This window comes from Mercenaria mercenaria, chromosome 14 (genome assembly GCF_021730395.1).
Source record: "Mercenaria mercenaria strain notata chromosome 14, MADL_Memer_1, whole genome shotgun sequence".
In the NCBI taxonomy this organism is placed as follows: domain Eukaryota; kingdom Metazoa; phylum Mollusca; class Bivalvia; order Venerida; family Veneridae; genus Mercenaria; species Mercenaria mercenaria.
Window position 1 is genome coordinate 45,154,646 of NC_069374.1, and position 27,470 is coordinate 45,182,115.

Here is a 27,470-nt window from a genome sequence, read left to right on the forward strand (position 1 = left end):
TATGAAAACTAAAATTAAAAAGTTTATAACAGTTTAAAATTGTGTGTGCACATTTTTACTCGAAAAATGATAAGGTGAGTACAATAAGCCTCTGCAATTTTGTCAGGCGTGATAATCATCGTTTAAAAAAATCTTGTATCTTAAGTTGATACTAGTATCTTAATTCTCGATTGCGAAACTAGTTCTTACAACTTTGATTAATCGCTCTTAACACCTGTTCTAGATGGAATCAGCCTCGAGTTTAGATTTTTTAGTTGTGTTGTAAAATTAGAAATACAATAAATAGTTTAAAACAAAAGCAAACTCATCACAAATTGCTGTACCTCGTAGAAAAATGATAGAATATTGTGATTTTACAAATTATTCTATTTTTCTCAGACTCTAGATGCCCAGGAAAAGCCTAAATTATAATTATGATCCAGTATACCTGAGCACACCTCACTAAAATGATTATATTTTTACTTTGAACATGCCGATTGTTATAATTTATATAGCATTTTGTTCCCGATAAATTGCTTTACATTGTATTAATTGTTTATTTTATAAACCGGATCTAAAAATGATAAGCGGTTACGGAACTACATACGGAGTAACATTACATATTTAACGCCCCTCGTACAGACGTTTAAAAACTTGAATTCCATACAGAACTCTGGTTGCCATGGCAACCGAAAGCATTTTTAAAAAGTCTTCTTGTCCAAACCCACAGGTCATAGGGTTTTGGTATTTGGTATGTAGCATCATCTAGTGATCCTCTACAAAGGGGTTGTTTAAATTATCTCCTTAGGGTCAATTATGACTCAAACATGGGGGTCATATGGTTTATATAGACTTATATAGAGAAAACTTTGAAAATCTTCTTGGCCAAAAAAAGAGGGCGTAGGGCTTTGATATTTTGTATGTAGCATCATCTAGTAATCCTCTACAGGGACGGTTCAAATTATCCCTCAGGGCCAAATGTGGACCGCCTTGGGAGTCGCACGGTGTATATAGACTTATATAGACAAGACATTCGAAAATCTTCTTGTACAAAACCACATGGCCAATGGCTTTGATATTTAGAATTAAGCATGTAATAGAAAATAAAATCTGAAAAGTAGATCCCTCGGAAGCATCGAGAAGCCTTTTATCAAGATTGTTCAAATTGTCCCACTGGAACTAAAAGTGGCCCCGCCACGCGGGGATATGGATGCGAGGGCACATGGTTTAAATAGACTTGTAAAGGGAAGAACAACTTTTTTTTAAAAATCTTGTCTTAAATATAATGCGCAGAGCTAATGGTATGCTATAGTGGTTCTCTACCAATATTGTTCAAATCATGACAATGGGATCAATGTATGTCACGCATGGGGTGTGCTGTTTTTATATTGACTTATAAAGGAAAAATAGTTAAAAAATCATCTTGTGCAGAAATATAAGGCCCAGACCTAATATCTATTTAGTATTGTCTAGTGTTACCTTCAAGTTCAAATCATGACCCTGGGGTCTACTGACATACTTACCTACTTTTTCGTTTTTAAACTTACAGTATAGAAATTTTGACAACATCCATATTTTTTTTACAAATTTATATTTTCATATTGATTAGTCTTTATCACGACATACTGACCTACTTCCTTGTTTTTGAAGGTACAGCATAGAAATTTGGAAACCATAACTTTTGATGCAGGTTTCAATACTCGTCTATAATATTCTTACCCCTTGACCAATGACCTATTTTCTTATTTTTGAAGCTACAGCAAAGATATTTAGACCACCTGTATAATGTGTGATATAGATTTAAATCCTCATCTTGAATTGTCTTTATCATGAGCTACTGACCTAAATTTGGACCTTATGTATATGTTTTATAAGCTTTCGACACTCATCTTGAGTAGCCTTAATCTTGAACTATGACCTCCGTCTTTGTTTTTGAAGTTACAGCATTGAAATTTGGACCAGTCACAACATGTTTACCTTTTGATACAGATTTCAATGCTCATCTTTTATATTCTTTACCCTGCCCTGCCCCATGTGGTTCTGGGATGATCTGTGTATGAAAAGAACCACTGCCTTATCCTTGCTTGATCGTAATAGGCGACTAATAGGGTCTTAACACATGGTTTTGCAGTAACTCAGTGATTCCAGCAGGTATGCAAATTTTGATTCAATACCTCATGTTTCTATTTCGAGGTAAATGAGATGTGGTGCGCCATACAACCCAAATGAATACTAGTAAATAAATAAATTACCCTGACCTACCGACCTACTTTCTTGTTTTGGAAGCTACAGCAAAACGATTTCTGTCTAAATGTCTAAAAAGCCAGATGTGAAAGAGTAAATACTTTATTTACTAATCATTTCAACCTTTTCTAAAAAATTGTTTCTTTTTGTACAGACAGCCAAAACTCTACCCGGTGAAGATAAACAAAGACCAGACCGATCTTGCAAAAAAGATTCATTGCTTTTACAATTTTTCCGTTCTACGTTTGTGTGAGGGAACTTTTATTTTCAGTACAATCTCTCTGCAGCGAACTTTACTGGAAATACTTAATACATATGCTATTAAGCTTGTACTCAGTTGAATTGTGTCGATTCGAATGTGTACCCAACAAAAATAAATAAATAAAAAAACCTGAACTTTTATATTTAGTTCACTAACAAAGCGAGTAACATAAGAGCGTGTCATAATCAATTATGTTTTTATTTCACAATCGATTTTTGTTATATCTAACGACCGTGTATATATATATGTAATTTAAACTGCATTTCACTACAGTGTAGACAATAATTGTATCGACAAATATCTTTGTTTGATTTGGTTTTACGTCGCACCGACACAAATATAGGTCATATGGCGACTTTCCAGCTTTGATAGTGGAGGAAGACGCCAGGTGCCCCTCCGTGCATTATTTTATCTGGTTAGAACAACCGACCTTCCGTTATCCAGCCGGATGGCTTCCTCACATTAAGAATTCAACGCTTCCAGTGAGACTCGAACCAATATTAATGAGGGACAAGTGATTTGAAGTCAGCGGCATTAACCACTTAGTCACGGAGGCCCCACGTATCGACAACTATAATATCCTAATGAACTTCTAATGAAATAATTCAATACCATTAAAATTATGGTGTTACTCAATTTACGTTCCCATAGTCTCTTATAAAATCGAAAAGACATAAACGTATTGAATTTATTTACCAAGTATATAATTTGATCAAAAAATAAACAATTAATACAACGTACATGTACAGTAATACATTTTAGAAACGTAATTATCTACTCTATGATAATCATCAAACACATTCGATTGATTTTGTTAAAATCTACGTATAATCTATGTTTATAGTATCCCCGATGTTGGATAAAAATACCAGAAAAGTGCATTCTTATTCATCCTTTCAAAAGTGTGTTAGGATGAGTAATCCCACTCTCGAACTATCTAACTATCTAACTGAATCAAATGGTAAACGTTTTTTTTCCAATAAGTATTTCTTATGTTGCCTTCAAAAGTGCAATTTGAAACAGATATTTAGATAACTGCCATTTACCATGAAATGTGAGCGAATCATCGTGATTTGCATTATTTGATTTTGCTGCTATTTTAACATTGTTCAACGATTATTGTTTCGACGTGACAGTGTCATTTAAGTTGGAAAAAATATGATGAGTTATACTCATATAATCATGTTTCAAAGTAGTAATTCAGTATGTTAATTACTTCTTTGGATAGAGAAAAAATATGGAAAGAATCAGACATGCATTTATCACATTTGTTATTGTGGTTTTCTTGCGTTGCTACCGGTTTGTCTGTTCATTGTTTAAAATGCTTTTTAACTAATCACCTAAATTAATTTTCTTAAACGTTCATTTTCTTTTATGGCTGTAGAAATATGTGAAAACTTACTCGTACCTAATAAATTAAATATGCAGGCACAGTAATTTCAAAAACTTAGTTTTCACTAATACAGTATAAATATTCACTATTGTAAAATGTTTTACCTTCATTTACAAGTCTGCTTTATGGAATGACTGTGACATGTTTATTTATTTGTGTACATAATTTGTTTTTGTTAGAAGGTCCAATTGAAAATAACATTTATATGTTATGTATGAAACTTGTTGAGTTTTACCCTCTTTATATAAAGAATTTATTAATATCATATTACATTTAATTTTATTTTTGCTGCGTTATAACGTTCTGAAATTCTCATTAAGTAAAATAATTTGAATCGTGAAATAGATCTTTACTATAAATATCAAAAAGTTATGAAATTCACATTATGTAAAAAATAGATCTATACTATAAATATCAAAACGTTATGAAATTCTCATTAAGTAAAATATTTTGAATCGAGAAATATACTACAAAGAACAAAGTGCGACTACAATTTTCATCCTGTTTTAAACAAATAATTTAAAATTCATACACAATATAAAAAGGGGCGGAGCTATATCTCTCAAATATAGATTTAATATTTTCACAGTCTGAGTGATGAGATATAAAAATATATATAAAGGCAAAAGTGATTTTTACGCATAAAGTATAATCTTTTGGTAAAATGGTACATTGTTATGCATAATTTGACTATTTAGTATCATTTTTTTTCGCATAAAGTTTGTAAAGTTCTATTTTGAATACTATTGCAAATTAGTTACATACTGTTCATCCTAAATTGTTCTTTTCTTTTGTTTATTGCTACTGGCATATAACTTGTCAAATACATTAACTAGTCATTGATCATGAGATGGTTTGAATTATAAATATGCTATGTATGTATTGTCGACGATGTACTTTGTACAAGTCATATTAAACTATCTGTTCTGTTCTGTTCTTAAACTTCAATGGCCTGTACTTTAGTATTTGGCATGAAACAGTGTGTATTTGTCCTCCAATAAATTTATGTAAATCATGCCTCTGGGGTAAAACTGACCCGGCCTGAGGATGCCATTAGAATTAAAACTACAAATGTCCTTGTCTTAATATGCACTTCGGAAAGTTAAGATATTTGGTATGCAGCATTGTGTTTTAGTTATCTACCACATTTGTTAAATAAATCACCTGTGGTCAAAAGTTAACTCGCCCTGTAATTCAATCAATTAAAAGAGATTTATATAGGAAAATATTCTAGATTCTTTCCTTTCTAGAACCGTAATGGCTTGCATCTAGATACTGCGTGGTGCAACCAAGTTTATAGTTGTCTATATTTGTCTCTTAATTACAGAAAAATGCTAAATCCTTCTGTCTTACTAAAAATGTAATCCACTGAGCTTAGATATTTGGCAGGAAGAATTGAGTAGTGGTCCTATACATGTATATTCAAATCATAATCATGTGAATCAAAATTTGCCACGTCCTGGTGTTCACTTATTTAACAGTGTCTTATAAATATAGGAAAATCTTAAAAAAACATAATGCCCTGAGCTTAGATACTTGACATGTAGGAATGTGTAGTGGTCCTATAACAAAATTGATCATAAAGTCCTTTCTGATCTTAGATACATATCAGCTTACGCGGCAAACCCATACTATTCGGTCCTCGGAGGATGGCCAAAACGAGTACCAAGGCTCTGAAACAAAATCGATCATATAAAGTCCTTTCTGATCTTAGATACATATCAGCTTACGCGGCAAACCCATTCTTAGACTATTTGTTCCCCGGAGAATGGCCAAAACGAGTACCTAGGCTCCGACTCGAAATTTCTTCGAGTCGGTCAGTTTCCGTCTAGGAATTTCACTGTCTTACTAAGGAATTATGCGAAGTAACACGAAGGAAATCATCCGAGTGACTCGAGATGAAATCCAATTAGCGGAATACAAACCTGTATTGAATTCTTTTGTTCCCGAGTCACTTGACAGAATTCCTTCGAATGACTTCGAAACCAATAAATAATTATTACCTATACAAATTTAATTTGTTCTTCGAGTACTTTCGATGACAGATTTCAGATTACATGGAGCAAGATAACTATATTTTACGTAGTGATACGCGAAAAAAACCAATGTATGAATAATTATGATAATATCTTTCTATTTTGAATTAAAATAGACCAGCTTTTTCTGTTCACTTATAACATTTATAACTTTTTTTCCTTCCAAATGAATAAAAATAAAAGAGTGAAAATTATTCATTTTCCCATAATTTCCAATAAATAAATAACTATTTTTTAACATTGTCTTAAATAAAGTCTGGAAAATAGATCCCTCAAAAGCACCGAGAACAAAGCAAACAGTGAAAATTGCAGACTCGGTTTTATTGAGTCTGTTCATGAGCAGTAATGGAAAATGCAACACTGCTCACGCCCCCTAGCACCGGCTTAAGCAGTATTCAATTTTCAAATCTAAATGATTTGAAATCAATGATCCCGATGGACCAGAAAATATAACAACACTGAGATGAAGTCGGGGCGACTTTTTACGGCCGCCACACAGCACTTAACTCCCGCTGTTGTGAAGTAAATAAAATCTGGAAAATAGATCCCTCGAAAGCACGAGAACAAAGCAAACAATGAAAATTGCAGACTCGGTTTTATTGAGTCTGTTCATGAGCAGTAATAGAAAATGCAACACTGCTCACGCCCCCTAGCACCGGCTTAAGCAGTATTCAATTTTCAAATCTAAATGAGTTGAAATCAATGATCCCGAAGGACCAGAAAATATAACAACACTGAGATGAAGTCGGGGCGACTTTTTACGGCCGCCACACAGCACTTAACACCGCTGTTGTGAAGTAAATAAAATCTGGAAAATAGATCCCTTGAAAGCACCGAGAACAAAGCAAACAGTGAAAATTGCAGACTCGGTTTTATTGAGTCTGTTCATGAGCAGTAATGGAAAATGCAACACTGCTCACGCCCCCTAGCACCGGCTTAAGCAGTATTCAATTTTCAAATCTAAATGAGTTGAAATCAATGATCCCGATGGACCAGAAAATATAACAACACTGAGATGAAGTCGGGGCGACTTTTTACTGCCGCCACACAGCACTTAACACCCGCTGTTGTAAAGTAAATAAAATCTGGAAAATAGATCCCTCGAAAGCACCGAGAACAAAGCAAACAGTGAAAATTGCAGACTCGGTTTTATTGAGTCTGTTCATGAGCAGTAATGGAAAATGCAACACTGCTCACGCCCCCCTAGCACCGGCTTAAGTTTATCTTGTTTTGTATCGTTCTTAGTTAAGTTCAGTTTACATAAATGTGTGTCTGAATTTAATTTGCACTGTTAAAACTTATTTTAACATGATATTTAACAAATCACTAATCTTTAACGCCAGTTATTTCAAAGTTTGTTCAGTTTACTATTATTCTTAAATTTTGTCCATTTTACATAATTTATTTCTTGTTTAAAGAGTATAGTCAGAAAGTATTTAAATATCATGACACTTAACAATTTACTTTTTAGCGGGTGCTATTTTACAGCTTATCTAATCATGAATTATGCTTAATTTAGTGCATTTCACATAACTTTATTTCTAAATTTAGTTCACAAAGTAAGACATTATTTCAATATCAAGCCCACCCGCTTAGCTCAGTAGGTAGAGCGTTGGTCTACGGATCGTGGGGTCGTAAGTTCGATCCTCGGGCAGGGCGTATGTTCTCCGTGACTATTTGATAAACGACATTTTGTCTAAAATCATTAGTTCTCCACCTCTGATTCATTTCTCTCGTTTGCGCCTCCGGTGTACGCCAATTGCGCCGGTTCACAAAATGCGGCGAGATGCGCCGAGGTGTAGACGAATTTGGCTGAAAACCCCTCGTAACGGAATTTTACAGAGTGATTATTATTATAATTGAAAAAAATGTTTGTGTAAAATAAATTTAAATACTTAAAAAAGATAGGAACGCACGTAAACTAACAAAACACTTTTTTCATAATTGTTTTATTTAACATCTGTAACAGGACCCTTTAAAAGAATATTGAATATGCGCTAGAAAGAAATTTTTGGTAAGCTAAATCTTGTATCACCTATTAACTCTGTAACTACAGACAGCTGTCACAGCATTAGACGCCACATTTGTTCGTAACTGGATTGCTCGATTCGCTCATCCTATAGGCATTCGCCGGTCATGTGACCGGCTTACCCCGATACGCCAGCGGCTAATGCAAAAAAGCAGGCCCATAACGGTTATTACAGACTCGTAGTCGCGTGAAGTTGCAAAGAAATACCGGAAATCATTATAGTGTTACCTGTAAATTTCGTCAAGTAATTTTGAGAAGTGACTCGACGAAATTCCTCTGAAGTAATAAAACTATAACAATCTATACTCTGAGTCAGAATGAGGCAGTACTCGGAGGAATTCATCGCTATGCAAGACCTTTATTTCGAGGAAAAGCGGAAAATGGGTTTTCCATGCGAGCTTATCTGTTTCTAGCATGTACAAGGCGAAATGGTCCACTACCAGTTGTGCTACTTTTAAAACGGACGTCGCTTCTGAGTGTATATTCAAAAACTTTATTTTTTCTATAATATAATTGTGTAAACGTACGAACAAATCTGAGCTGTTTGAACAGAATGTCAGAACTGAAAAATAATACGGAATATAAAAATTCCAAATTGCATTTAAAAATGTGAGAAATGAACAAGAATTTTTAAATTTGGTTTGGAATTTTGTCCGTTCGTACAAACACATTTTGATTTTCTGTTGCTGTGGTCTGCGAATTCTTCAATTTTTGCTGTGATTTTCACCGGTAAAAGCTCCATATAGCGGCAAAAAAGAGGGACAGACCGGAAGATAAACTTTTTATTCCGGAAGCAGATTATTGTGTAAACTGTTTATTTATAGGGATATTCTTTGTTATATTACACGAATATACTTTTGCTAAAGATAACATCATTATCACCTTTATATTAATACGATAAACGAGATATTTATTAATGAAACAAATAAACATTTTGTTTATTCAATGTTGTCTTAGTTCATCATTTTAGAAACAAGTGTGATCTATATTAAATGTTTATAGTTTATATACTAAAACAAAGATAATGATATAGATTATACTCCATAGTTATAATTTACATAAAATGCATTAACAATAAATTCAATATAATGATAGATATTTTGTAGAAACATGTTTGATCAAGTACAGGTTTTTCGATCTCAGTTACATTTAAAAGTTCAAAATCTTCATTTATACGTGTAGCTAACGTTTGCTTTGTTACGATTTGTGAAAAAGACAGTACCTATTGAAAAGCAATGAATGAGATGAACATCTTACACATATTGTATCTTACGCGACGATTTAACTTAAACAAGGGCCACTTTTGGAAAATTGATTTATTCAAGTTGTATCTTTTCAAGATTACAGTTTGTCATTCAACATGAATAAACATGCATAAATAAAGTTATTTTACTAAAATAGGTTCTTTTGTACCCTTTTTTATTATATTTTACATGACGTTTATTTGATTTAAGGACATTTTTGCATATCCATTTTTATATGAGTCCATTTAAGCAGCACAAGTGATTCTTTGATTTCTTATTGATACAATTTATAACTTGTGTACTATTTAAATGACACTTATTTTTACTAATAATAACAAAAAGTCAAAATCCAACAACGCGTCTTTACCACGCACAAACCCAGGCTGCTATTACTTTGCTTGGGTCTGGTTCTCATAGATTTTATCTTCTGATATTGGTTCATGAAACATGTTTCCAAATATATAATTTTACACTTCCAAGTATAAGTTGCCAATTTACTTTATTATTTGCAACTTAACCAGTATTATTTGTACTGATACAAAATGTCGGAGACAAATTTAAAGAAAGAAATATGACTCTTGTTACAAAATATACGAAAAATCAACAGATAATATGACATTGTTATATAGTAATGTATTTAACATTCACAAAATCAAATCAAATTTTAATTCAGGAAATCATCTTAAGTTTCAAACTTTAAACTATTGTTTACAGTTAAGCAAGTTTTCTACTAACATTGTGTCTTTTATTGTAAGTTTATATCATTTATAGGCTACCTAAAAGTCATAAAAACTTGATGATTTTGGATTTGAAATGTAAAGATTTGAATTTGTGATAATATAATATATTGAAAGTTATAATTTAAGTAGTGCAACAATCTGTATGATTCAAAATTGTATAATAATTTTTATAGGTTCTAGCATAATGTTCAATAAAATGATGAAAATACCTATACCTATGAAAACTGTAAGACTGAAATCTTAACTTGAGTGGGGCCATCTTAGCTTAGTCGCTGACTTCAAATCTGCTATTTAGTCGGGCTCAAAACCCCGCCGGCGATGTGGAATTTTTCATGTGAGGAAGACATTCAGCTTACATTACTGAAAGGGGTTAGGGGCATAAATCAAGAACTAGTACAAGAGTCATAGACCTTGTGTCATATGATGGGGGTAAAAAGGTGGAACAAACATTTTAAGTTTAAATCAGATCCATTCAGTAATAACTGAGAAATAGCAAAAGTGCATCAAAACTTTAACCTAAGTTTTCTGAAAAGGGATGGTAATCCATGAAATATTGATGCAAGAGTGAGTTATGGCTCTTGTGCCATATAATGAAGGTGATGATGAAGAATAAAAAAAAAATTAGTTTACAACAAATCCATCACGAAATTACAGAGATAAAATGAAAGTGCATCAAAACTTTACCCAAACTGAGGACGAGGTTTTACCGACGCCGACTCTGGGTCGAGTAGGACAGTTCTCCATATTTCGTTAGGTCGAGCTAACAATTTTGGTATGGACAAAAGTTTCAACGACTAACATCTATTTTCAAATAAATGTGGTCAGTTGTGTTTACAGTTCGTTTGGTATCGCTTTAATAAAGTGCAAGGGTGACTTAAACATCTTTAAATCACTTTTATGGATGTGATCATTGGTGTCCAATTGATTTCCCTTTAGTAGAATTTCACTACTTAAACCGATACCAGTGGATGTTAGAGTGCTGCACATTCAATAACCTGTCGTTAACATTCTCAATCAAACCGAGTTTGCGATTATTTAAATTAGTTGCATGCTATGATTCCAAAGGAGTGTTTTACGGATTTTTCGAAAAGGATGAAATGATTTTCGCAGCGTTGTATAAGTCATTCAAATGAAACTTCTTACGTAAGATAGCCATGACATGTATTTATACGTGGCGTATTTAAGGGTAAGCCTAAGCATTGCAGAATTATTTTGAATTAGGTACTCCAGGATTTGGACCAAATATGAACACTAGCATTAGGAAAGACATATTGTTTTTGCTCTGGCCGTCCGTCCGTCACACTTCATTTCCGATCAATAACTGGAAACTCATTTGATCTGAAACCTTCAAACTTCATAAGAGTGACAGGGCTTTAATATGGAGTAGACGACACTTACTGGTTACTGGTTTTTGTGTCATTTTTAAAGGTCAAGCTCACAAATGCCTGAACATGGAAAACCATTTCGATTCAATAACTTGAGAATCACTTGACCAAGAATGTTGAAACTTTAAAGGATGGACATATTGGATTATGCAGAGTAAATGACACCTACTGATTTTGGGATCACTTTCCATTTCTGGTCAGTCACTTTTTGATCAAGAACGTTTAAACTTCAAAGGATGACTTTACTTAGCAGTAAATGAATCATTTATAGCCCAACATCATAAGATGGTGGACTATTCAAATCATTCTTCGTCCGTGGTCCGTCGTCCTTAAGCTTCCGTCTGTCCTTCCGTCCGTTAACAATTTCTCGTTATCTCATCTCCTCAGAAACTACTGGGTGGATTTTGACCAAACTTTGTCAGAATGATGTATTAGTACCCTAGTTGTGTTCTCCTGAAAATCAGACTGGTTTAACAATTTTTTATTGAGTTATGGCCTTTTGTTTATTTTCATAATTAACATAGATTTATATAGGGAACAATTTTGAAAATCTTCTTAATAATATACAAAACCACAAAGCCTACGACTCTGATATTTGGTATGTAGCATCATCTAGCGGTCATCTACCAAGATGATAGGGTCAAATATGGCCCCGCCCCGTGGGTCACATGGTTTAATTATATAGACTTATATAGGGAAAAACTTTAAAAATCTTCTTGTCATAACCTACAACATTCAAACTTGGACCTTATGTATAGCTTTGATTTGCTAGATGAACCTTGACATGAGTTGACCTTGATCTTGACCTAGTGACCTACTTTCACGTTTCTGTAGCCAAATCCTTCAAATTTGGACCACTTGCATAGGTTTTCGTATCGAAAAATTTTTGACCTTGACATTGACCTAATGACCTACTTTTACATTTTATGTGGACCACATGCATAGTTTTGTGTTCCAAATGAAATTTGGTCTTGATTTTGACCTGTGACCTACTTTCACATTTCTCAAGCTACAGCCTTCAAATTTGGACCACATGCATAGGCTTGTGTACAGAAATAAACTTTGACCTTGACATTGACCTAGTGACCTACTTTCACGTTTTTAGGTACAGGCTTCAAATTTGGACAACATGTATAATTCTGTGTTCCAAACTGAAATTTGACTTTAATTTTTACCTAGTGACCTACTTTCACAATTCTTAAGCTACAGCCGTCATATTTGGAACACATGCATAGTTTTGTGTACCAAAATGAACTTTGACCTTTAGATTGACCTAGTGACATATTTTCACATTTTTCAACAAGCTACAGGCTTCAAATTTGGACCAATTGCATAGTTTTGTGTTCTGAATTGAAATTTGACCTTGATTTTTATTTAATACCAACATTCTCAAGCTACAGCCTTCAAATTTGAAGCATATGCATAGTTTTGTGTACAGAAATCTCGAAATTGATCCTACATTCACATTTCTTTAGCTACAGCTTCAAATTTATACAACATGCATGGACCACATGCATAGTTTTGTGTACCAAAATGAACTTTCACCTTGATTTTGACCTTGATCTATAGTCTTGAAATTTGGAACATTCAAAAATGGTTCAGTGGTGGGCGCTAAGATCACTCTGTGATCTCTTGCTTAGGGTTACTCCATCAAAGGTCAGTGTCACAGGGACCTAAATATTAAAAAAACTATTTCATGTCAGTAACTTTAGGACCACTTGGACCAGAGACATGCATAGTTTATTTTGTGGTTACATTTTAAAGGTCTTGTCACTAGTGCCTGAACAAGAAAAACCATTTCCCATTAGTAAATTGCAAACCATTTGACCCAGAATGTTGAAAGTTCAATGATGATCGGACATGCAGAATAACATGGAAATCCATTTTCGTTCAGTCACCTAAGAACTATTAAACAATTTAAAGATCAAGGTTACATGGTTACAATAATGATGATGATGATGATGATAATAATTATAATAATAATAATAATAATAATTATAATAATAATAGTAACTATAATTAGTGAAAACTCAATTAGTTCTTTGTGTTAACAAACAATATTTTCCGATATCCTACAAGTAATAATTATGAAAAACATTAAGGACACATTGCTAAACATTGATCCTTCCATTATAGTTATATAGAATACTTACAAAAAGAACTGGAAAAAGATTTTCTCATATTCATGCAATCACCGTTCTTTTAATTTCAGTAGGTTGTCAAATGTGTACTTTTTTCATGCTTTACTTTGTAACACTGAAATGCACATTTGGTTTTCAGTTCTGGACAAATGTTGTTTACAGTATTCTGCAAGCTTTAGATGAGTTAAAGTCGTATTTTTCTGAAATATCACAATTCTCCTGAAGGAATTTGAAAAAAAATAAAATCTACCTTATTTCCTAAAGTATTATTTCCTAAAGTAAGTTTCTCATTATTCTATTATTGTGAAAGTAAGTTTCTTCTTATTTCATTATTGTGTTTGAAGAACAAATATTTTTCTTTACATATAAAAGCCCGAAAAATAGGTATAACTTTAAAAGCTATCAATATTTATTAATTAAATTAATTAAATTACACTGTTTCCCTTCTCACTAAATGATACACTTGTAACGAAGATTGACTCTCCAATAAATAAAGACTCTTGTTTATAGGAACCATACTGTGATAGTCATAAGCACCCAAATGTGCTGGTGAAGACAGAAATCCCTCGGTCCACTGCAAAGATTTAGGCCTTAAGGTCACAGTGGCCTCAACATGAAAATATTTTCCGAACAACAACAGTACTTGAAAAGCTCTTGACCAAGAATATTGAAACTTTATAGTATGATTGGGTAAGCAAAGTAGATGACCCTTTTTGAATTTTTGTTACTCGGCCAAAGGTCAAGGTCGTAGAGCCCTGAACATGCAAAGCCGTTTTCTATTCATACCTTGAGACCAACTAGGCTCAGAATGTTGAAACTTAGTGGGATTATTGAATTTGCTAAGTGGGTGATCCCTATTGCAGCCATTAATCAACCTCTTTGACTTTCGTTCCTGTCCCTTATCGACTTCTTGACTATTACCACTATGTGTTGGAGGAGACTTGCGCTTTTCTACAAGAGAATCTTCTAGATAGTAAAATTAATGTGTCCATAAAGTGATGTTTCAGAGTTAGTATAAAGTATTCATTAACTTGATAAATGGTTTACCAAACAATGTTATTTATTTCCTAGATTTCCAAACATGTAATGGCCGATGAAGACTTTGACAAGGACCTGTATAAAAATTGGGTCCGTGGTGCCAAAGGTTTAGAGTACTTACAAGAAGGACTTCAAGACTTTGTTGGAGATAAAGTGCAACAGTGTCGTAACCAATCCTTGCAAAATATAACAGATGTCTTGCCCACAGAATCTGCACATCAATGCAATGAATGTACGGCTGAAAATCTTTTGCCTGAACACGCGAAAAAGAAGAAAGCCTGTAATAGAAGCACGTGCCTAGAAACATCCCCAAATAACTGCTTTGGTAGTAAACCAAATGGTCGTAGAAAATGCCCGAATGGAATATGCAGTCAATTATATGATAAAATTATACTTGAACATTCCTCGAGAGATCCGCTTTGGAAGAATACAGACCCAAGTACGTGGTGTTCAGATCCGCTTGGGTGGAGCTATGGAAAATGTTTCCAAACAACATCAGGCCCTGGTATTTCAGCTAGCACAACTGATGCTGCCGGACTCCTTAGCATTCTTATCAATAACATAACGCTACAGAACGCCTGGCTAGCGTGCAATGACATGTCTTCAAAAACAACGTGCCCTTTTAACAGGGTAAGTTTAATACGTATCGAAAATTTTCTGTTAAGTTAACTTAACATTTCATTAACTGCAATAATTTTACTCATTTCGGGGCACATATTCCTTATTTGAGATGATCCAAATATTTGAACTACATATAATTTTTTCCCGTGAAGAATTTTAGTCAAAGCATCGTTGATGATGGCATGTATTCAGCATTCTGATTTCACGTGTCTAAGCATATCGCGTTTCTGCCATCATTATATTTAAACAAATCGAGTTTCTGCCATCAATTTATTCAGGCATATCCAGTTTCTGTGGTCACTTTGTTTAAACATAGAGTTTCAGTCATCACCTGCTCGTTATATGCGGTGGCGCGTGAGCCCGTCCGTCCTTTCGTTGGTCATAGTTTGTTTCAGGAGCATAACTTTATAACCGTTTAAGGTAATTAATTTTTCTTTGGCTTATATGTAGATGGTAGAAAGAAAATGAGCAAAGTTATTGAAATACCTTTGTAGGTCAAATGTCAAGGTCAAGAGCTCCCACCCGATCCCCGGCCTAACTTCTTCGTCGTATTTCGTGTCTTGAGCATAACGTCTTAAGCGTTCAAGGTACTGACTTGGCATGGAAGTAGGTAGTGATAAGGCAATGTTCATAAAACATTATCAAATCTTTAGGTCTAAGGTCATAGTTACAAACTGAGCACAAATATCAAATATGTCAGTCATATTTAGTGTTCAGAACTTAACTTAGTAACAATAAGAGGTTAACTTTAAACTTCGATGTAGGAAAGTGGTGATGGGACGATGTGCAGACCGAAACAGTTTACATTACACCTGCCCCTCCTCCCTAAAAATCACTAAGTTTCTTGTCCTTTAGTATTCTGTCAGTACATACTCACACCCAGAAGAAACCTTACATATTTCATTTTCTTTAAATTTTTAATCCGTTTTCTTGTAATATATATATTTGGCTCATATTGCCCAACTAAACTGAGCTCTGTTATAATATTTAACTATGCATGTAGAAATAAATCTGCACTTTATCTAAGAAGATAAAATTTGTGTCATCTCCTTGTTTAAACACATTATATTTCTGTTTGCACTTGTCTTAACGTATTGTTTTTCAGCTCACCTGAGCACGAAGTGTTCAAGGTGAGCTTTTGTGGTCGCCCTGTATCCGTCGTCCGTCGTAGTCTGTCGTCCGTTCTTTCTTCGTCGTCAACAGTTTCACTATTAATTCTCTGTTGGTCACAGTTTTGTCCCAGTCTCAATAAAACTTGTTCAGAATGTTACCCTCAGTAAAAATAGGAATAGTTCGATACTAGGTCATCAGTGGTCAAAAACTAGATCACTAGGTCAAATCAAAGGAAAAGCTTGTTTACACTTTAGTGGCCACTTTTATGACTGTATCTTCATTAAACTTGGTCAGACTGAAAATCTTAATGATTTCTGGTCACTAGATCAGAACTAGTTTAAACTCTATGGGCTATATTCATGGCCATATCTTAATGAAACTTGGTCAAAGTTCTAATAATGATAATCTTTAGTTCAAGTTGAAATCTGGATTAGGTGGGGACAAAAATTAGGTAACGAGGTTAAATAAAATGTAAAGCATGTTAACAGTCTACATGCCACAATTACATTGTATGATAACATTTCTATGAAACTTTGTCAGAATGTTACTCTTGATGATCTCAAGTTCAAATATATGTCAGGATTAAAACGTCAAGGAAAAGCTTGCTAACACTCTAGATATTTCTGACTGTAACTTCATGAAACTTGGTCAGAATATTAATCTTGATGTTTTTAGGTCAAGTTAAAATCTGGACCAAGTAAGATAAAAACTAGGTCACCAGGCCACATCAAAGGAAAGGCTAGTTAACACAATTTAAGCCACATTATTGACCGTATCTTCGGGAAACTTAATCAGAATATTAACCTTGATGATTTTAAGGTCAAGTTTGAATCGGGTTATGTGATGTCAAAAAACTAGGTTATCACTTCTAGTCAAAGGAAAAGCTAGTTAACATTCTAGAGACCACATTAATTAATTATGACCATAGCTTAATGAAAATGCTAATCTTGAAGCTCGTTAGGATAAGTTAAAATTTGGGTCAGATGAGGTCAAATACTAGGTCACCAGGTCAAATCAAATGTAAGGCTTGTTAGCACACTAGATACCTAATTTTGAGTTTGAAACTCGTGGAAATTGTCATGATGTTTGTTTTGATGACTTTTATGTCAATTTTGAATCTGTTTTATGTGGGGTCAAAAACTAGGTTACCATGTCAAATCAATAGTAAAGCTTGTTAACAATCGAGAGATCCAGTTTATGACTGTGTCTTCATGAAACTTATGAACATAAACTTTGATGAGGTTTATGCTAGGTTGGAATCTGGGTAATGTGGAATGAAAGACTAGGTCACTAGGTCATATCAAAAGAAAGGGTAGTGAACACTCTAGAGACCAAACAAATATATAAATATATCTTTATGAAAGTTGGACGGATTGTTAATCTTAATGATCATAAGGTTAGTCCCAATCTTGGTCAGGTGGAGTAAAATACTAGGTCATCAGGTCAAATCAAAAGTAAAGTTTGTTAATAATCTAGAAGTCACATTTATGACCATATTTAATGAAACTTGGTCCGAATGTTAATCTTGATGTTCTTTAGGTTAATAGGTCAGGTGAGCGATACAGGGCCTTCATGCCCCTCTTGTTATCTTTGTACATTTCCAGGCGAGAGATATCCGTAATGCAATTTTACATATTTCAAAACTCGAACTTGATGAACCAACTTTAGGCTACTATTTAAATACATTCATAACAGTCCTTCAAGATGCAAAATGTCTACTTAACTGCAATGGATCGAAAAAAGCTGTTGAGAAGCTATTACAGGTAATAATTGGACTGTTTTAATCAAGCTGAGATATACGAGGGTTGTTTCATAAATAATGATATCTGATAAAAAAAACGCAATATTGATACAATTGCCACTGTTTTCATTTCATACCTTCGAAGTATTCCTTTTGTTTTTCAGATTTCTTTGGTACTTTTTTCGATTTTTGAATGCATTTTCATATTCAGATAAATATGCATAACCATCATACAGTGGTAAACAACAATTCCAACTGCTTGTGATATACATGTATAAACGAAAAATATGTCGCATGCCAGGTATGACGAATAAGGTGCATTCGTCGTTTCCGCTTTCAAAGCAAACTCAGCCTGCTTGCAGGAAGGTCGTTGAAACAGAAAATGTTCTTAATGCCAGAGCTTGGACTTTGCTTAACTTAGTATTTTAATCAGCTTTGGCACGTAATTCCGTGCAGTTCAAATGCGATTTACATAAACGCATCCACACAGGGCGGGAATTTTATCTTTTACAAGTACAGACACAGTGATCTGAAAAGAAGGACAGAGTGAGATAAAGCCCACAGAACAGATAGGAAGAAATTATTCAGATACAGGATTGTCTGGTTAACTAAGCCTAGTACTTTGCGAATAGACAGTCTGGTTCTTTAATGTGCCCCATGTGTAGCACCGATACACGCGAAGCCGTCTTTCCTGGGAAGAACCAGAACAAGCCTAGACACTACTGAGTGTCTCAGAAATTTCCAGCGCCTAGACCTGGATTTGAACCCAAGACATCTGGACTGACAGTCAAACGTGTTACTATTAAACAACAGGCCAAACATTTGGATAATGTTTGGTCAACGACAAAATTTCGTTACCTACGTTTAGAAATTTACTTTTACTAGAAAAAGGGAATCCAGGTTTCATCGCAAGTTTTTTGTCCTATTTTTAATACCTGAACATACACACTTCATCAACTTCCTTGATGATAGTTTCTAACGTTAAAATTTAAGGGCACCATGATTCGGTGGCTACTGGTATCGGATATCACCCATAGTTAAATGTCTTTGCCCTCATTAATATCAAATACTACATGTGTATTCTGTAAGATTTCAGAAAGCTATCGCACATGTTTACATATGCATTTGTTGATCAATTTGACGAAGAGGAATAGAAGTAAATGTTGCATTACAGGGGAGTAAGGGGGTAATTGATTCATAAATATGACGAACTATAGCATCAGAAAATTGTATGATTCACTTATCACTTACCGCACATTCAATCATTCTATTTTAAATGTGACTGTTTAATTTGCAATGTGCTTTAGTAAAGGACATCGAAGTATACGAGAAAGTATCGAAATTAGTCTATTAAAGCCAAGTTAAACAAATATAATTATACGCATGTAGGGTACATTTTTTTTAATATATTGAGTTCTACTTATACGATCAAATCACGTCCCACATTAGGGATCTATTGTAATGTATATCAGCTCAACTATTCAAAGAATAGGTAATGCTATTGGACTCCCACGTGCGTCAGCGTTGGAGTCGGCGTCAGAGATCCGATTTGTTTATGTTTTTTATCAGTTACCACATGGGAATGGATTGAAACTCCACACAGTTATCTGATGTTATACACTGACATTGCACATGTTTCATAGCATTTTTTACAAAAGTATGTCATTTAAATTTCGACTGAGCAGGTTTTGTTTAAGGGTTCATATGAAAGCTGGTATCTCAGTACCCTCTACTGGGAATGGATTGAAACTTCACCCACTACACTCGTACACTTGTCCACTGTCATCAGCTGATAAGCAATGTGTATGTTCCATAACCCAGTTTCACACTGGTACAAAATTATGCCCCTTTTTGTAGTTTTGTATTCATTCATTTGACGAGGCTGTTGAATAGTCGAGCGTTGCTATCCTCCGACAGCTGTCGATTTTATACACCATATTTTGTAGATGAACAAGGACAAATATCAAGCGATAAATTGGGAAACGCTTATTCAAATTATTTTTCAGTATGATCATCTGTAGGACATGTTTTAGCATTGGCCGGTTAGTCTAATGTAAAAACTAATAGTAAAGGGTTTATTTTTCTATCTTTTAATATTTACAGTTGAAAAACCAACAGTTCAATATAAGCCAGATAGATGAAACAAAACTTGTCCAAAATCGGAAAGAAGATTCGTATCTTAGACGGAAAACAGGTAATCAGCGATATTTTGTTTTAGTTTTTACCATGAAACACAATTTCAATGCTCAATATAGGGTCGGTCGGGGACCAGAAAATTGTTTGGCTTTCGAGGCAATGTAACATTTTGCTCTCGAGCAATATTTGCGCATGCGCAATTTGACCACATGCCATGCAAGTATATTTACTTCTGCTATTCGGCTTATGAAATTCATCATCAATGGAATGAATAAACACGTATTGATATAAAATTCCCCTTTCTTTCTTTGTAAAGTTCTTTTTAAAACTAATACATCAAATCTTAATGCAAACAAAGAAATTCTAAACCAATATACACGGCTGCATATTAATTTTAGGTTTACATGACGAAGAATACACTCTCGCGAACATAATGTAGGCGCAATTATTTTGCAACAGGTCCTACTTGGCGTGAAAAGGACTCCCTACGCAATTTTCTGTACTGGTTCTTCCCAGGAAATACTGCTAACCGTTTATCGGTGGTATGCACTGGTCTTGTTTAAGAACCAGACTGCCTAGTAAAAAGATCGACTTCTCTCTGTTCTCGTGGCTTTGTCTCGCTCTGTTCCTCTGGTCAGACCGCTTTGTTCTGTACTAGCAAAGGATGAATTAGATGCATGCAGAGGTTGTCTTGGTGCTACGTTATAAAATTAAGCGTCTTTGAACGTGTTTATCAAGAAAATGCGCTATAAAAGTCTGATATAATAATGTAATATGCATATACATATGATTTCCAGTTTTAAATATATTTAAACTCATATATGTTCTAAATGTTATTCGTAATGATTACAAAAGCGTATTAATACATGGCTAACTATTTAAATGAAAGTTACTTTCATCGTCTGAAACCTTCTTAACATTTAATATTGTTTGCCAGGTTATTTTTGGCAAACATACATGAAAATGTCGTCTAACAAAAATACGAAAATATTAAGAACAAATATCTTCAGATTTGTAATGACCTTGCATTGGATAATTTCGCCTAATTAATGTAAGCTGTTACAAAACAAGATTAATTGAATCAATACCATTTAAAAAATTACGAAGTATTCATGTCTTCTTGGTGTGTAACGACTAGGATAAATGTCCTGCAGTTATACGCTTTACACCGTATAGCGGATAATTACTGAATTTTCAACATTAGATTTTGAATAGCAAAGGGCTTGGCTTTATGCTATATTCATATATATAAAAGTAACAGAGCTCAAACCTTTGACCTTGAGTTGTGACCTTGACCTTGAGTTGACATGGTTGACTCATGAGCTCTTGATGAGATGATCATTTAACCCAAGTTTGATGAAAATCCTTTAAGGGTTTAGGAGATACAGAGTGGACACAAAATGGAAGGCTCAAACCTTTGACCCTAAGTTGTGACCTTGACCTTGAGCCAGCTTGGCTGAATCGTAAGTTCTGCACATCAATTTGATAAGGTGATCATTTGACCCATGTTTTATAAAATTCCTTGAAGGGGGTTTAGGAGATATAGAGCAGACACGAAATGGAAGACTAAAACCTTTGACCTGAGTTCTGACCTTGACCTTCAGCCGGCATGGCTGACTCATGAGTTTTGCACATCGCCTTGATGAGGTGATCATTTGACCCAAGTTTGATGAAAATCTTTCAAGGGGTTAAGGAGATATTGAGCGGACACAAAATGGAAGGCTCAAACCTTTGACCTTGAGTTGTGACCTTGATCTGGCATGGCTGACTCATGGGTTCTGCACATCGTCTTGACGAGGTGATCATTTGATCCAAGTTTGATGGAAATCCTTCAAGGGGTTTAGGAGATAAAGAGCGGACACAAAATAGAAGACTCAAACCTTTGACCTTGAGTTGCCCAGGAGAAGCCCAGAGTCTGCCGTCTATCTGGCTTTTATCTGTGAACATATGTATGCAATGTAGGCTGTATTTTTCAACTGATCTTCATGAAATTTAGTCAGAATGGTTGCTTTTATTAAATATAGAACATGTTTGAATATAGGTCATCTTGGATCGAAAACTAGGTCACTAGGTCAAATGAAAGAAAAACCTTGCATATGTTACACAGACTGTTTCTTTTTTTTTGTTTTCAATGATGAAGTTTGGTCAGAATTGTAGCCCTAAATCTATATCAAGTTCGAATATGAATTATCAAAATCTTGGTCAAGTCAATGAAAAACAATGTATGTAATAAGGACAGCATTGTACACTTGATCTTCATGAAATATGATCAGAATGTTTATCTAAATAAAATTTCGGTCAAGTTAAAATGGTCAAAATATAGGTTACTAGGTTAAATGAAGGAAAAGACTTGTGTGTGCAATAGGTAGAGATGGTACCTAAAAAAATCAAATTTATCTTTATAGGTTTTTTTTCAGAGTGAAATGATAGCTAAGTGCACCAATTTCCTAAATATATTTATGGTTTTCGTCTTCTCCATGTCAAAAATAGAAATATTTGATATTCAAAAAATGACCTTCTCAAAATATCTGAAGCAAAATGGACAACTCTTGTATTGACCGTTTTTCAAAGATTTTAGGACTTCCCCAATTATAGTCTATATCAAAAGCTCCCACAGCTAAATAAATTCAATACAGTATAAGGTAAGTTTACTCTACTTTCAACATTTTGAAAGAGCCTATACTGAACTTCCTTTTGTCTTTTAATAAAGTCAAATTCCAAGACTAGCCAAGAGTCTAAAACGCTTGAAAAAATTCTGAGTGAAAGAGAATGACATGCCCTTTATTATAAGCTTACCAAGACCATACCAAAAATGTACCTTAAAGAAGTTATTAAAGAATTTATATTGTAAACAAACCCCTACACCATTTTACCATCAATATTTTCCACTCATGAATGCACTCAATTCAGGTGATAATTGTTGATATATTTGTAAATGAGAGGCCCCAACAAAAACCTTTTTTCAAGTTGTGTAAACAGTATATGTTTAAAATTAATGTTGATATCTGAAATTATGTGATTACTTTGTTTTTAACAATAAATAAAACACCTTTTAGTTTGTTTAACTATTACCTGTAACGAAAATCATCAAATAGAGTAATCTTCATATGCTTTTTCAGCATTTATTCGTTTTTCAAGGAAAGCAAATGATCATGCTAGTTCCCTCCAGAGAATGTTTAAACTGAGAATTGCTTAAAATACATTGAATAGAGTCATTACCTGTCAGCTACCTTAACATGTAGTAATTACAACCACTACCTTAAAACATTGTAATTATATTTGACGACAATGAATTTTTGTGTTACCAATTTAACTTTTTTTGTTATTTCTCATTGTTGGATATATACATTTTACATTTTGATATATAAATGTTGTGTAAACCAATGTATCACCATTGAGAACAATAAATAAACAACTTTGGCTAAAAGATCATAACTTAATAACGTTTCTTAATGTCATTAATTTTCTTCAAAGGAATGTATGCATTATTCTATATAATCTTCATGCATTACTAAACTTTCTATCAGGGCCTCACTACAACTTACAAAATAACTGTCAATGTAAGTCATGAGAAAAGCGTGCATATTGAGTATTGAATACAAAGGGATTTAAACAAATGTAGGTCATATTTTGTCTGCCTGATAAGTTGTTTGAAAAAGGACCTATCTGATTTTTCTTTCACTTTTGATCAATGTTTAATGTTGGCTTCAGTTTATTGATCAATTCAGAGTTGCCCCCTTTGATTTATTTGGGTAGGTACCATCTCTACAATAGGGGCTGCATTTTACACTATACTCTCCTAAAATTTAATCACAATGTTTGCCTTGATAAAATACATGTCAATTACCAATATGGGTAATTTGAGGTGAAAGAACTATGTCACTATGTCAAATAAAAAACCTTGTGTATACGATGAAGTCTGTATTTTTCAACTGATCTTCATGAAATTTAGTCAGAATGGTTGCTTTGATAATATCTAGAACATGTTTGAATATAGGTCATTTTGGTTTAATAACTAGGTCACTAGGTTAAATCAAAGAAAAGCCTTGTATATGTGATAGAGACATTTTTTCAATTGATTTTCATAAAATTTTGTCAGAATGATTGCCTTAATCAATTACAGGTCAAGTTCGAATATTGGTCATGTGGAATCAAAAACTACGTTATTAGATTAAATGAAAGAAAAACCTTGTGTATGCAATGGGGACTGCATTTTACACCGGATCTTCATGAAATTTGAACAGAATGTTTGTCTGGATCCAATCGAGGTTTAGTTTGAATATTAGTCATTTAGAATCAAAAACTAAGTCACCCGGTCAATCGAATGAAAACTTTGTGTACGCAATAGGGGCTACGTTTTACACTGAACAATTGTAAAATTTGGTCATAATGTTTACTTTGATGAAGTTCGAATATGGATCATCTGGGTTCAAAGATAGGTCACAAGGTCAAATCAAAGAAAATCTTTGTAACTGCATTTACACTCAATCTTCATGAAATAGATCGCAGTGTTTGTCTGGATGACCTCTAAGTCACTAGAACAAATAATACTAAAATATTGTGTATGCGATAGAGACTGTATTTTTCAATTGATCCTCGTTGATCCTGTGTAAGCAACATGGACTGCATTGTACACCGGATCTTATCAAAATTTTATCCGAATGTTTGGATGTATTCTAGAGAAAGTTCGAATATGGGTTCTCTGGGTCAAAAACTAGGTCACATGATCAAATAAAAAAAAACCTTTGTACGCAACAGGGGCTGCATTTTACGTTGGATATTCAGTCAGAATGGCTGTTTGAATATTAGTTATCTATGGTCCAAAACAAATTCGCAAGTTCAAATCAAAGAAAAAAAATGTGCATGCAATAGGAACTGCATTTTTCACTGAATCTTAATTAATTTTGGTCACAGTTTTGGTCTTGATGACCTCTAGGTCAGGTTTGAATCTTGTTCATCTTGGATGAAAAACTAGGTCAACCGGTCAAGTCAAAGGAAAAGCTTGATAACACATAAGAGGCCACGTTTATGACTATATCTTTACGAAATTTGGTCAAATGTTTATATTGATGATCTTTGGCCCAATTTCGAATCAGGGTTATCTGGGGTCAAAAGCTAGGTCACCTGTTAAAAAAAGAAATAAACTTGTGTATGCAATACGGGCTGCATTTCTAATTTTAAGTGCATGAAACTTTGTCAGAATGTTTGTCTTTGTGAAATATCAAAAAAAGTTTTAATCTAGGTCACGTGGGGTTAAAAATAAGGTCACCAGACAAATTAAAGTACAATCTTGCTTTCACTCTTGTGGCCACATTGTTTTCATAAAACTTGGTCAGAATGTTTTTTATCATAAAGTCTTGGATGATTTCGAACGTGAGTCACTTTGGTTCAAAAACAAGGTCACTAGGTCAAATCAGGGGAAAAGCTTGAATACATGCCAGAGGTAACTTTTCTGCTTTATTCTTCCTGAAACTTTGTCAGAATGTTTGTTTTTTGGAATCTTAGACAAGCACAAATCAAGGTCATATTGGGTTAAAAACTGGGCAACTAGACAAATGTGAGTAATCTGGGGCAAAAACTAGGCCTCTAGGTAAAATCAAAGAACATGCTTTTTTTAAACTCAAGATGTTTGGTCCAATCTTAGTAACAATTGTTCAGAATATTTGTTTATATGAAATCACAAGGTCATTTTTTTTACTCCGTTATGGTGTGTTTCTCAGGTAAGCGACCTAGGGGTATCTTGGCCCTTTTGGTTTGTTCTTTACTTTTGTTATAAATGTGGGAAATGTATTTCAGATAGAAGCAAAGTGCAAATAAGCAAGCACCCAGAATTTTTTTAGATATATATTATGCATACGTATACATTTCATTCACACAACTCAGCAGATTTTAGTTTATCTGAATATTTCATTTATTTAATGGCCTGTATTATACACAGTATTAGCTCATCTGAGTTGCTGAAAATCGATGTCAGCGTCGGCGTCAGCGTTGCCAGGTTAAGTTTTATGTTTAGATCAATTATTCTTCTAAAGTATCAAAGCTATTGCTTTAAGACTTGCAACACTTATTTACCGTTGAAAGCTGACTCTGTACAGCAAGAAACATAACTCCATCCTGCTTTTTGCAAGAATTATGGCCCCTTTTGAACTTAGACCGTATCAGATTTGTTAGTTACGTTTCATGTTTATGCCAACTTTTCTTCTGAACTATAAACGCTATTGCTTTAAAACTTGTAACACTCGTTCACCATCAAAGGTTGACTCTGTACAGCAAGAAACATAACTCCATCCTGCTTTTTGCAAAAAAAATATGGATTCTTTGGTACTTAGAAAATCATGGATAGGTCAATATTTCTGTTATACTGAGACAAAAACATCAGATGAATGTCTGCACCTGCAAGGCGGTGTTCTTGTTTCTTTTATACCAGAGAAACGCATACTATAAATCAAGGAAGTCAGTGAGTTTGTAGATGGAGACACCTTTCTGACTGCAACATTTGGATATTACTACCACTCCCTCTCCCGCTTTATTAAACAAGTAATCAAAAGTTTTTGGTGAATGGTGAAAAAGATATATCAGTAGGAATTAGGGATTGGGCAGACGGCTCGCAATTGTTTAGTGTTTTATATACACAAAAATTTAAAAATGCTCGATCGGTGAGGATTTCACGTGAAATGATACGTAACAAAAATCGATCGTTTACAAACAAACAGCAAAGAGAACAAATGATGTTGAACAAATAACTGTTGTGTTGTATCTCGAGTATATTCAATACCAATGTCAAAGTCAATGTAACATTGCAAAATTAATTTTATAAAGTTTTTTCTTAAAAAAAAAACAAAACAAAAATGCAAACTGACACTTCACTCTGAATAAACTATTCACGCACAATGCACAAAAGTGTTTAGTCTTTTAATAAAGTAGTTATTGTAAGGAAGCCAGGAGGGTAACTGAATTTACGATAACATTTACCCGTTTTTTAAGTTGTTGGCATAACAATCGAGGAAAAAACTAAAAGGATTTAAAGTTGGTATGTTAACCAATTTTTAAACATTTTACAATTACAAAGCTATTTTGAAAATATGACTTAAAACAAATAATTTTATTTCATGTTCGTAGTGTAAACAAACTATCACCAAGCTTTGATGGTGATATGCAATGGCAGTGTTGAGTATTAATCTACAATCTGAACATTTTTTAAATGTAGACTTGCGATCTGAACATCTCAGCCATTTGATCGAATATATAGATCAACATTCAATATAGGCCCAGTCTGCATTGAATTTACAAATAGAAAAATACTGGTTCATTCGAAAATGTCCACAGCGTAAATTAGCATTCAAATATGTTCTGATCGCAGGTAAATAG

The 27,470-nt window shown here is 33.9% G+C and overlaps 1 protein-coding gene across 9 annotated transcripts in view; it reads left to right on the plus strand.

The window, feature by feature from the left end:
• Nucleotides 1-27,470, plus strand: part of LOC123527475 (uncharacterized) — a 577,437-nt gene that overhangs the window by 363,858 nt on the left and 186,109 nt on the right. For 4 of the 9 annotated variants that reach the window (XM_053523370.1, XM_053523368.1, XM_053523369.1 and 1 more), the window contains 3 exons: nt 14,525-15,121; nt 17,830-17,988; nt 20,070-20,160. The exons of 4 other annotated variants lie outside the window; for them this stretch is intronic. In XM_053523370.1, the coding sequence (XP_053379345.1) occupies nt 14,540-15,121; nt 17,830-17,988; nt 20,070-20,160 (832 nt within the window). In that variant the 5' untranslated portion in view covers nt 14,525-14,539. The remainder of the gene's footprint in view (nt 1-14,524; nt 15,122-17,829; nt 17,989-20,069; nt 20,161-27,470) is intronic. One more of the 9 variants, XM_053523371.1, reaches the window with a different exon arrangement.